Source organism: Tetrao urogallus (genome assembly GCF_951394365.1).
Source record: "Tetrao urogallus genome assembly, chromosome: 5".
Classification (NCBI taxonomy): domain Eukaryota; kingdom Metazoa; phylum Chordata; class Aves; order Galliformes; family Phasianidae; genus Tetrao; species Tetrao urogallus.
The window spans coordinates 36926461-36939944 of NC_136818.1; the positions used below are offsets into that span (position 1 = coordinate 36926461).

The window sequence follows — 13484 nt, forward strand, 5'->3', positions numbered from 1 at the left end:
GCACATGGGATACAGTGTGAGTACATCCATATACAATTTGACCATGTTTTTTTCAAAAGCCTCTCAGCTTTAATTGCTGTAATTGACTTCATTTAAATGAAATTTAAGCATTAGGATGTTTGTCATATTTGTTAAGTTGATCAATATTTCAGGCATAGATGAAGCTACAGAACTCATAAGGGACATAAAAATATATGGATCTTTTGACCTTGTTTAAAAATAAACTGAATATGCTGGCACTGGAAGAGAAACAGAAACCCTTTTGATACTTTATTTTTTTTTTTTTAACTTTCTTGCAACCCAATGGGGTTTACTCCTAACAGAGTAAATTGCCCTCAGGTGGGGTACAATTCAATCTGTAGCAAATGGAAGAGTTAAAATGACTGTTTGGTATGTTGAAGTCGTAGCATACATGACTTCAGTATTATCATCTCATCACCTTTATTAAGGTTGAGATTTACTGGTTTGTCCCTTCATTTTTCAGCTATGTTAAAGAAGCCGGTTGTAACAGAAGTGAGAACTCCAACAAATACCTGGAGCGGGTTGGGCTTCTCTAAATCTATGCCTGCAGAAACAATCAAAGAACTAAGAAGAGCTAATCATGTATCATATAAGCCATCTATGACAACTACCTATGAGGTACATAAAGACCACAGTGTAATGGAAATGTATTTCTAGTGAATGATGGTGATAGATGTTAATTTTGGGAAAAAGTCTGTAACTTCAAAAAAAAAAAAAAAAGTTACACTTCTTAGTTTTTATGTGCACTTGCTTGCTGTGCCCATTTCCCTGCTTCCTTTTTCTTTATTTTTAACCCACCTTTATAAAATGTAAGCAACATGTTTCTTCCATGGAACTTTGGACAACTTTTCTGTAGGATGTACCTGTCTTTTAAGTCAAATAAGATATTTAATGATAGGAGGAAGGGTACTGTGCTGTTCCCCTCTTGATATGAACTTTGTGTGGCTTTCAACTATACGTAATAGATTTGGAGGTTTGTATTGAGTTTGCAGCAGCAGCTTTGTGAGAGAGAAAAAGCAAATGAATTCTGTAACTTTATTTAAAGTTGTTTTTATACTAATGGAGATGAGCTGGGGATTTTCACCCCAGCTACTAAAGGTCTCTAAAGGTCTCTAAGCAAAGATGTTCTAAGAATGTTCTTTGTTTTAGTTACTGGGAGTCTGCCTGTGTACAAACCATAGACTTAGCTCCTTCCAGTGAAACGTAAGGATTCCTATCGTCCTTGTTTTCTATGAGCTATTGTGGAAGCATGGGGAAAAACATATATCTTGGATTCTTTGCTTCTTGCTTCCACTTAGCAGTCTTCAATGCCATTAGTGTCAGAGGCTCTACTGCCACCCTTCCTCCCTTACACATGTGTTTTTGATGTGAACTGTGTGGGATACACTGAGGGCCCAGTCTTTGAACAGATGTGGTGTTGGTATTACAGTCTACTGTCTGGAAAGTTAATTTGCGAAATAACCTCACTGAACATTTAAACTTCACTGTGATACATTAATGAACATTCAGTTTTCCAGAAAAACTGACTGACATCTTTTTTGCCTTAAAACTTTTAACCATAACTATGATCAAACACATTACAGAAGCCCAGTCTCTTGTCTGTTTGGAAGACTTGGAGTAAATCCATTCTGTTCTTCAATTGTCAAGTTTTACTAGCCTTAGTTCACACCTTCCTGATTTTGCCATAGACAAGGAGCTTTTGCTTTTTTTCACCAGTGGTGTTATTTTTCTCTGAGCAGTGCAAAAGTTGCTTAACTCTCAAGTTGTGCTTTTCAGTTAGAATTTGATGCAAATATATGGAGTTAAATTGTTCACTTAATTCTGTATTCAGTTCATGCAAGTGCGGTATCACCCTAATTTTGGGGATATGTCCATCCTAATTCCGTAATTAACGCAGCTTTTCAGGGAATGTAAGCAATCAGGAGCACTGATTAGCAGTGCTGATGAGAGTTGATAATGGTCTTTACAGAAATATGAGAATCTATTTAAAAAAAAAAATTCTCAAACTGTTGCAGAATTGTTGCTATGCAACATAGTTGTCAAGTAGTGTATAATGGATCCACTTCTCTGCAACTCATGGCCTGTTTGCCATGAAGGGATGCAGTGTACAGACTGCTTTGTCTACAACTTGTGTGGGAATGTGATACCATGCAACCTTTGGAAACAAACTTAAAAATACTGAGGAATTGATTTTGAAGTGTGGTCTCTAAACTTCTGTTTGAAATCCTTAAACCACGTTTGTTTTAAACACCTGCTGTTTTTGTGTCCAGTTTACAATTATTTTCCAATTGATCAACTGCTAAGAAGATGCTTAAAAGTATTAAAGCTGTTTTTTTTTTTTTTTAACTGAACTGCTGCAAAGAAAACATTTGAATCACAATTAAACTTGTTTTCTGCCCAAATTTTCTTTCTGTGACATGCAGGGTTCATCGATGTCTCTCTCACGATCCAACAGTCGGGAGCACCTGGGAACTGGCAGTGAATCTGATAACTGGAGAGATCGTAATGGCCTTGGACCCACAGCTCATGAATTTGTCTCCTCAATTGCCAGCCCCAAGAGGAAACAAAATAAATCAGGTTAATAATGTCCTAAGATCTGATCATTATTATTTTAAAATCCAATCAATACCAGTAAATATTTATTCTAATATTTGTATTTCCTGACTACATCTCTGGGGATTCACATTACTGTTGCTTGTAAAATGAAGTAATTAACTTAAGGCTTTTTTCTGTTGTTGTTTTACAAATTGGAAAGTGAAAGCATATGTAAGATTGTGTTACATAATATACAAGTAATGGTCCAAAAGGAAAACCTTTGAGGAAATTTTTTAAATTCAAGACATTCTTGCTAAAAGTTCTTTGCTGTCTTGGAAGGCTTTTTCAAGGCGTACAGCCTTAATAAGAGTTTATTTCTAGACTACCATCGTTCCGCTGTTATCAGTGCAGCAACAGCCAGACTTCTACTAGGCTATCTGCTAGCTGGTGCAGCAACTATAAGCTGTGCTAATGGTGAATTTTAAAGCATTCTCTTCATGGTGATAAAAATAAATAATGTTATGTGTTTGGCTAGGCCTAGCCCATGGCTTTAAACTCTCATGCCTTTGGTTGCAGGCTGTAAGGGTTTTAATTCCTTCTCTTAAAAAGAAGTTTAAAGCTTACAAACCACAATTTTACTTCATCCACATTGTTTGAAACTTCATTTCCTTTTTCAGTAACTTAATATATGCCTTTCTGAAAGACAGCAAAAAAAGGGAATAGAGAATATGGGACAATACTGTCTGACGGCATTATGGCTGCTTTTATGCTCTGTTCTTACAGAGGTGAATAAAACCTAAATCCCAGACTAATTGCAAGGTACGCAGATAAGAATAATAAAGTTGGACATCATAAGATTGAGTAGTTTCAATTTGAGTAATTACTCATGGTTGGTACACTTGGTTGGTATATGATATATATATTTCTAAGAAGTATATTAGTTCTACAATGAATGGCTACATGCAGTATTTAAAATACTCATAGTATAGAAGAGATGAAAAGTTTATTTAAAATCATGCCAGTATTTACATGTAAATTGAATAAAATGGAAGTTTGCTTTAACCAAATAAATGCATTTTCAATCCTTACTTATACATTAGAAGAAAATTAGTAATTTGAATGTATTGGCGGTGTGGGAATCCTCAGACTGCTGTCACTGTAGTTTTTTTCTGGGAAGGAAAGAAGATGAAAGAAACAGCTATGAATTGGCTGGACTAACGTTTGTGCTTACCTTAATGTGAGAGTGTGCAGGAGTGCTACAGTGCAAGATTTTAGGGTCTCAAAGTGCTGTTGTGATACTGAATATTGAGTAGTTTGCTATCTTATAAAATTCTCTTTCAAAACAAAACCAAGGTTGGTGAGGGCGCTTGGGATCAAATTAACAGTCTGGAGACTTTCTAAATAGTTTGCTTCCAGAACATAAGAACCCTAATGTAATGCATGTGAAAAGTGGTGTTTTTACAACCTTCTGTTGGCAGTCAGTGGTGGAGACTATAGCAGAAGGCTTTGGAACAATCTCAATATTACTCACCTGGAAAAGCATCCTTTTAGTCTATACTGCAGTGTCTGTAACAAGTGGCCCCATTTACAGTGTTTTGATGCAGTCCTGGGCAGTTACCTTTGTTCTTGTTGTTATGCAACAGGAGGAAAAATTGTTATTAACTGTCTGGTCATGTAGTACTGCTGTGTACTATCAGTATGTATGTGCAGAGGAAATGGATTGCTCACCAAAATCTGTTTTCTTTGAAAACTTAACCCATAATTCTTCTTTTTTTTTTAATATTACCTTTTAGGAAATGTAATTTAAGATTATACAGGTAGCATATTTCCAGATGCAGTATTTATAAAGCTATTCCACTTTTTTTTTTTGTCTGTGACATACTGAAATGATAACGAAATCACGCAGTTACTCTTGCTACCAAGAATGCTCTGGCATGATGTCCCTGTTCCAAAAAGAACAGGCTGGTTGTGTTTGTGTGCAATGATGATTTTCAAAATACCTACTGGAGAAAAGAGGAGAAGGGGTTAAGGAGGAGGAAAAGCAACAGAGTGTTGCAATTCTTTCCCCTGTATGATGTCCTGAGTTTGTACCCAGGTGAAAGCTTAATGTGATTTTATTGCTTCAAAGATTCACCTGAACATCTTTTAATAGAAAATAAATATGGAGGTTAACAAGAAAAATCACTTCAATCTGTTTGTTCTTTCAGACCACTTAAAGGTGCATTTTGTTTTTTCCTTTCCATTCTGTTATTAAATAAAATTAATTTAAGTTGGCTTTTGAAGGGGTAATCAAATGCAATTCTTGTGACTGAGAACTGTGCACTTAAATTGCCCTTCCTTTCCTTTCAGCTGAACACTATCTCAGTAGCAGTAATTACATGGACTGCATTTCCTCGCTGACTGGAAGCAATGGCTGTAACCTGAACAGCCTCTTCAAGGGATCTGATCTGCCTGAGCTGTTCAGCAAACTTGGTTTGGGCAAATATACAGACGTATTTCAACAGCAAGAGGTCAGCATTCTTTTGCAAGGCATCTTTGTGTTGATAGTGTGTTTTATGACAGTAGTTGTTCTGTTCCTTGACCAAAGGTGTGTTGCATCTCTCATGAATTCCCAGTCAGCTTAACATGGGTACTATTTCATCATATATTTTTTCATTTATACAAAAAACTGAACTGATATCTTTTTCTTCATTCAAGGAAGTTTTAAACCTTGGCTCTTAATTGTAAAGCAGGATGATACCCAGAATTTAATAGCAGTCTGTCAACTTCCTGCATATGTTATGGAAATTTATTCTATATTGAGCAGCAACATCTTCTCTCAGCTACAGCTGGGATGTGTGAACATTCATTTGTTGCTTCATCCTGTGTGACAGTTGAATGGACTTCCTCCATTCCCAGCAGGGAGATGGGCCAGTCATGTATGAGACCTTCTGTCTTCTACCTCTGCACCCACTAAGTCAATATCTCATCTTAGGTCAGGTGCTAGTATTTCATGGTCACAGAATGCTGTATAGGTAGAGTCAATTTGTTTATCTGTTGGTCACTTAATCTGGTGACAGATAACCTGTGTCACAGAAGTGCAGTGAGCCCAACTGCAAGACTTGCTGGCTTACACACAGAGTACCTGATCTTTTCCTGAAAGCACTGTCATCTTACATAGAAAGCTACATGTGTCAAACCACACTGCTGGCATTGGGTGTATGTGTGTTCAAAAGAACAAACTGAGAGGACCTTCCATTTACTTGAGTTTCTCAAGTAGTGTACCAGTGTTCAGGTTTGCTTCTGTGGGAGGAAAAGTGCTTTGCACACACCAATGTGCATTTGAGTGCACATAGCAGGATTCCAAGGGTAGGCATGAGGCAGATTTGTACCTTCTCCTGCACTCTAGTTTACTCATGTGTATGCACTCATAGAATCATCCTGGGTCCAATGAAGTATATTGCCATTTCAGCCCGAGGCAGCTGCATCTGGTGCATTTCATGCTAGTGCTTCTCATCTCTAATCATACATTTTTGCTGTGGAGGAATTTTTATTTGTGCAACCAGTCTGTGTGGCAGGGTCAGTATTCAGTCTGAGTGAATACAAATCCAGCTGTGCCTCAGTTAATTCTATGTGCGGTTTGGCAGGTTTATTTCCTTTTTACTCCTCTGCATGTTTAATAATGCCCATGTTAGCCAGTCATTATTGTGAGGCTACTCTCAGTGCCTGAAAAAGAGAAGTGGCTGTGTTGGTTTCTAACGCTAAAAATGGCTTTAGTCTGATGGGATTTTCATTTTTATTTTTTTTAATCTCAAGAGTTGCTGATTAAGTGTGATGAGCCAAGCGGTTTGGCCAGAGCAATTTCTAACTCAACAGTTTTCACGATATTTCCACGAGTTGTATGAGGAGCAACAAACCACAGATGTCCGTGGTCGCACACACTTTCTATGTTGTAAAACGCTCAATGCTTTAATTAACCCAGTTACGTCACTAGTAGTTGGGCAATCATCCTCTAACGTAGTAAAGTCTAAAGCATGTACTGTACCTACAGACATATCTATCTGGCTGTTTCCAGTTATGCTGCAGGAATTTTGCTACATACTCAATTTCAGTAGTCAAAGTTAAATGCGATAACTGGATCTGTGCTTTTCTTAAGCTGCCTTCTGTCAAAGATAGCCAAGTGAGAAACTTTGAGAAAGTTACTGGGAACCCACCAATTGCTGTTCACATGCAGAGAACAGATTGCTGAATGAACTGTCAAGGGCAGTAGGGAAAAAAAAAAAAGCGAGACTATTCTGTACCACACTTAAAACCTAGTAGCTTTGGAGAAAGACTTGTTTTGCTTAACTTTCCTGTTTCTTTTTACTCTAGATTGATCTGCAAACATTCCTTACTCTTACTGATCAAGATTTGAAAGAATTAGGCATTACCACTTTTGGTGCCAGAAGAAAAATGCTGCTTGCAATCTCAGGTAAAGAAACAGATTCACACAGGTTTTCATTTGTTGATTTTTAGTATTGTTTCCTTCTTATTTGAGTTGTGTGTTTATAGTAGTCATGTAGTATAGTAGTAGTGTATATAGTAGATCTTTCTAAGATTGAAACTTAAGAATCTAGTCCACAGAGGTCATAGTGACTCAACTCTAATCAGAAGGCACTTGAAACCAGACTTAATGGAGCTTTCACACTCATCCTAGCTAGAAGAAGTGCACTGGTGTGTTTCTGTTTAGCTTTTTGTTCAAAGTGAAGTGTTTCTGCAAAATGCATAGTTCTGAATGAAACACCTTACTTGGAATTTTTCCAGCTCGCTTCCATTATGAGATTGATTTGTACCCTATGTGCAGAAAGAACACAAAATACTGTTTCTTAGAACGCATTTTAGTTAGCGTGTGATGCCTAGGTATTTTTTCTAACTTCAATAAATAACATACTGCTACATGAAATTCTATTACATGGGAAATCTGTTATCACTATCTTGGCAGAATTGAATATATAGTGGGAAATTTTTCAGGTTGTCAGTTCTTTCCTCTCAGTTGCATCTCTTCTAATAATGCTGTTAGTGAATGTGCTTTTCGCATTTAAAACAATGGGATAAAGGAGGTGAAAATACAGTGGATTTATTCAGCAGCACTCACAAAAAAATCTGTGTAATCCTTCAGTTTTTTATCTATTAAAAAGTTTGCTCACAAGAAAAGAAAGGTGAGAAATGCTTTGAGCATTTACTAATACAAATGTAGGGTGCCTACTTGAATCAGAGGTGAACACCTGTTACTTTAATATGAATTCTATTGGAAAAATCATTCCAATGTTTTGCATAAAATAAAGACCTGGCTATCGTAAAGTTATAGAGAGGCTAATAAGCTTTTGTCGTTATTTTACGTAACATGATTATGCTACAATTATACACTGATGTACGGGCATCTTTAGGGGATTGCAGCCTTTGAGTCTGGTAGCGGGAGCTTTGAAAATTGTTTTGGCTATGGTAATTTGATCAAAATCAGCATTGCTAAGTAGTATTAACTCCACCTGTGCAAATTAAGATTTGAAAGAAATAAAAGCTCATTTCCCAAGCAGCTTCTACATAGTCATAACCTGGCTCTTATACTATCCTGAAGAGCTCCTAAGCTGACATTCTTACTTGATACCATTTGTCTGAAATGTTTTCAAGTAAATAGAAGTCTTGGTTTGGTTTTAGGTCAGAATATTTCTGATGAGAGTTGCTTTTCTTAACTTTACAGAACTGAATAAAAACCGAAGAAAGCTCTTTGATCCATCAAACATACGTGCCTCATTTCTGGAAGGTGGAGCAAGTGGAAGACTGCCACGTCAGTATCATTCGGACATTGCTAGTGTCAGCGGTCGCTGGTAGCAGTAAGTTGTGGCTCAAAAAGACAACTGTAAAAGACGGACATGGCAATCCTGTGGACAGCCTTCACTGCACACCACCCTCTGCACTTTGGGAGTCTGGGTATCAAGGACCAAAGCGTTTTGTCTGCACGATACTGTGCCAAAAATGAGAAAACACTTTTTGTCTGTTGTCTTTCAAAACACCAAATGTGGGTTACGTTTTACTCAAGTAGATTGGACAGATTTTGCAATAATAATAATATAGGGTTCTTTGTTTAGTATTTTATTACCTATAACTATAATGTATGCACTGAATTTTTACTTTGTTGAATGAAGGAAGAATGAAGGGCTGGGATGCCAGAGAGCATAGATTTTGCTTTTTATCAAGATGGATTTTTCTGGTACTGCTTAAAATAATTATTGAGGTCTTTCTGCACTTTACATGTTCTGATTTCTTGTCCTGTGGAAATTTATTCCTCTCATTTCCATATCAATTTTTATATTGGCACTAATCAAATTTTTTTCAGATGTTCCTGCATTAAGTCACATCTCACTATAATGGTACTAGGAGCTGGTTCTTAGCCGTATTTCCCTTCTCTCTGTCTCCCAGTAGCTACCTGAAGAAATTGTTCTAAAATCAAGCCACGTGCTAGCAGACCAGTCCTATTATGCTATGGTGAAGCAGTGTAGTGCTGCTTGCAATTAAACTCACTGTAACAGATGCAATGAAAGACCAAAATGGACCTTGCAATATTAACCCTTTGCAGTCATCGTATTTAACTGCTGCCTGTTATGCTAAAACTGTTTTTAATGGTTGTCTCAAAGCAAAGGGCTATTTTTAGTATCCTGCCACTAAAGGACATTTATTTATATCAGACTTTTATTTTTAGATCCTATACATCTACAATATGTAACAGATTGTACTGATCTACTGCAGACTTATGGTAGAGAATGAAAGGCATTCATCAAACTAGAGCTCCAGGCTGTCAGTTTGATTAAACAGAACTAAGAAATTTGACAAGACAGCAGTGTTGCCATTTAATAAATGACGAATATTACTTACGTGAATATGCATGCAGCAATTAAGTGACCAACTTGAAATGGATGTAATAGCATGTTTTGTTCAATTTAGATTTGTAATGGTCAGCTGCAGAAGTGTTTAAGAATCTGGAGATGAACTATTTCTGAAACAAGTTATGTTCACCAGAGTCCATGTTATAAGTGGCTAGCGCTAACTATTGCATTCTTATACTGTGAAAGTCCAAATAATTTGACAATATTATTCTTATGTCTTTACAAGTGTCTTGTGCGTTTATGAAGGGTTCTCGTACAATGAAGGACTTCCTCAAGTGCCTCTTTCTGCAATGCAATATGACATTTCCAAGCATTATGAGCATTATGTTTTTGCAAAGCATTCCCATGAGAAATATTGTGAATTACCTCTACTGTAATGAATTATTTATGTTTGGTGTACAAGCCTTTTGATAATGGACATAAACCACTGTTAAGTGCTCTTAAACAGAAGGCATTAGAGTAACATTTACAGTAGTTGGTTTTTATGCAAAAATGGGTGAGAAACAGTTTTGACACTTTCCAAGGATAATTCTTTCAAGGTGAGAAAACAGCGATGTATAGATAAATTTGCACACACAAAGGGAATTTAAAGAAATTATTACTTGAGGGCATAGATGATCAAGCAATAATACAAAGTGTTGTGGTTAGCAAAAAATAACTGCTCAGTACTTACTTCAGCCATATCTACTTAATGGTGTATAGCTGGGTGACTTCCACTGTTGATCAAATAGCAGTAGCTTACTCTGGGGTTTGAAAATTGTTTTTCAGATTGGAATGGATAGAACTGCATCTTATATGCACACAGCTGTTCACATCAATTCTTGTGCTTGAACGTTGTAGGTGAATATCCACTTATCTGTGAGGTATTTGTGTGTGTGTTGCACAGGCAAGAGCAACTTCATGCAAACCCTTGTGGAAGCCACAACTCCTAATTCAAGAAGTATTTATGCTTGTGCTTGCTTATAAGCATGTAGGTAGCTCCACTGACGTGGACTGACTTACATGCTTACCCATGAGCTTTCATTTAAATATTTTCATTTTTAAGACTAGCGTTGGAGAATCAAGTTGTTTTCAGTTATGTTTGTTTTCTAAAATATTTTAATGACATACTCAGCAGCACTTTGTACAGAATTTTCTGCAACCCCTCGTTGCTTACTTTGTCTAAAATTAAAAACATCAAGAATACCTTTACACTCTGAAATTTTAATCTTTCATAAGTACATGCTATGTATCTAGACAGTACTATATATTTGGAAACTGAACTTACTACAGTATTAAGTTGATGTGGTCTTTTCCTGAGCAGTGCTTATATCATCTACACCAAAGTGAAGAATTTCCCATTAACAACATGATTTTCAATAGGGCTTCACACAAAAAAAGAACACACTGGAAAAAGAAAATTTCTCACTTATTTTAATTCCACAAAGGGAATATGACAGTACAGCATACCGTATTGTTAGTGTTATATTATGCACAAATATTTGACTTATTACATAAAAATGTTAGTTTTAAATCTGTGCCTTAATAGTGACCAGTTATCTGTAAATACAGAGCAGATACAGATTGTATTTTTGTGGGTTGTGTCCTTTTAGTGATTTTTAAAAAATAAAGCAAAGATGGAATTAAAACATTAAAAATGGGAATTTTCAAAACTAATCAATGTTGCATAAAATAAATTTATATAACTGCCTTGTATTCTGATTGGTTGATGAAGTATTTTTTTATTTAGACCCAGTTCCAGGGATGCTTGCTTGTTAATAAAGTATCAAAAGCAGTATTTCATAATTGCAACGTTTCTTTCACACAGTAGTACTACATTTGAATGTTCTTTCCGTATTCACACAATACAGTTAGCTTTTAAATGAGAATACCTTTTTGGCTGTACCTTGTTCAAAAAACATGCAAAAGGAGTTGAGTCATTTCGGGTTCAGATCAGAGAGGCGTTCATGATTCAGCTTACGCAGGTTTCATTCTTTTGCTCTTCTCATTTTAAGTACTGTGTAGCTTTTACTTTGGTTGTATGTATTCTTCTGTGGAGTTCATTATAGATTCACATTCAGTGTAAAAGAGCTCAATTTTTGAGAAATAAAAGGAATCCTTTATTTAGGATGCTGTCAATGGAACCAGCCAAAATCTAGCAAGAGACATCGCTTTTGCACCTGGGTAATATTTAGGTTGTTTCGAGTCAATCTTGTCCATGTGTTTGCAATGTAGGAACGTGCATTTAGTTTTACTTAATTGACACAGCAAATCTAGGCATTTCATTATTCCAGTATGATGTTTGCTTTCTTTGTGAATTTTGTACAGACTTCCTTCCATTTACTCAAATTAGTTTTCTTGGATCACTGACCTTTTAAAAATCTATTATCTTGTTATGCCTAGTAAATATTTAGGGAAATGATATGGGAACGGGAGATGTCAACTATTTGACAGGCACTGGCATAAACTAAGTGAAAATTGCACAGGCAGGTGGACCTGCAAATAGCGCTGCACCTTTGATGCCTGAGCAATAGTTAACTACAGGGATCTCAAGTGAGTTTCCTTTGCAGTCTGTTTACTTGGAAATATTGCTTATAATGGGACTACTATATGGCTTCATTTAGCAGAGCGGTTAAGATAGTATGGGAAAGAGGAGGAGCAATGATGGCACGTGAGAGCTTGACTGCCACTTCCCTTGCAGTGTGAGCAGTGTTTCTGGCAGCTATCATGGTAGGGAATGAACAGTGTTGCTCCTTGAGCAAAGAGGCTTTTTGCTGTAGAGATGGTCGTTGCCTCTCTCTTCAATTATTCAGATAAGCAAAGCTGGTGGTCTTCTGTCTGAAGATGTCTTACTAAGAGATCTTGGCAATATGCAAGAGAAAAGAGGTGGATTCTCCGAGCTGTATGCAGTTTCTTAAAGCAGTCCAAAAAATGCTCTGAAATTTTTTGGAATTGCACATATATATATTTACAGTGTATTGTTTCATTATTCTCCTACTTTCTGATGTATATTGGGCTATAATTATTAGAAGTGTTCTGTACATGTAATTTGACAGTATTGAATTGGAATAGGCTTGAATTATGCGGGGAAATTAATATACTTGATTATGAAGTTGCAGAACCTAGTACATGAGTCAAAGCATCGCCTAGTGTCAAGTTTCTCTGCTCTTCTGTGGATTAAGATTTGGGCAATGTTTGCTCTACTGAGAGATGCAGAACGATTCCAGATGTTTGACCAAAACACGAGAAGAGATGAATACAATGTGATGGAAATTACTTAGTTTGTGCCAAAACTGTGTTGCAACTTCATGGAAACTTAACAGATGGGAAAAGCAAAACATAATACACACACAAAAAAAAGAACCAATTATATAATGAAGTAAAAATTTGTCATTTCTAACAGTGGGTGATGAATGTTTTAAGGATCGTTACCACTATTATAGAAACCCAAGGATCATCAACTGATATGGATTTTGTTATGGTATTTTGCTATGACAATAAAATCAGTTCTTCATGTAACAAGGACAGCAGATTTGAATAGGCCTGACGTGGACATGATATTAAGTTAAGGATCCTAAAAACAAAAAACATCCAAGGAAAACAGTCTCAAGAGTGTACAGACAATATAGGAATGTAGTGGAAAAGACGTACATTATTTTAGACAAATGATAGAAGAAACCTTCAGTGTTAACCAGCATGAAATACAGTAAAACTTGCTGTACATAGTGCACTCACATTATGGGAAAAGATAGAACCTGAGAATGAATCCATTTTGAAGTAAATTACATTCAAAGTTCAGATTCAGCAAAACGGCCACAATCTTTTCATCTAGCAGGATTCTTTTTTCCTTCACTATTCACTATTTAATATGTTGATTTGTGATTCTGAAAAATGCTTGTCCTGTCCAGCATCATCTAGAAGTCAGTATGAACCAAGATAACACTGGAAGTGATCCTAAATTGTTGACAAATTTGAATCTTGCTTAGAAACTGGATGGGAGACAATTAGATAACTATTCTGTGGGCCAATTAATATTTCTGTGTGAGTATA

At 36.3% G+C, this 13484-nt stretch overlaps 1 protein-coding gene across 1 annotated transcript in view; it reads left to right on the forward strand.

The window, feature by feature from the left end:
* BICC1 (BicC family RNA binding protein 1) overlaps positions 1-8403 on the forward strand; it is a gene marked incomplete at both ends in the record, with an annotated part of 94452 nt that extends 86049 nt beyond the window's left edge. The window contains 5 exons of the mRNA XM_079536361.1: positions 485-639; positions 2445-2598; positions 4906-5066; positions 6907-7006; positions 8273-8403. Of these exons, the coding sequence (XP_079392487.1) occupies positions 485-639; positions 2445-2598; positions 4906-5066; positions 6907-7006; positions 8273-8403 (701 nt within the window). The remainder of the gene's footprint in view (positions 1-484; positions 640-2444; positions 2599-4905; positions 5067-6906; positions 7007-8272) is intronic.
* Between the last annotated feature and the right edge of the window lie 5081 nt (positions 8404-13484).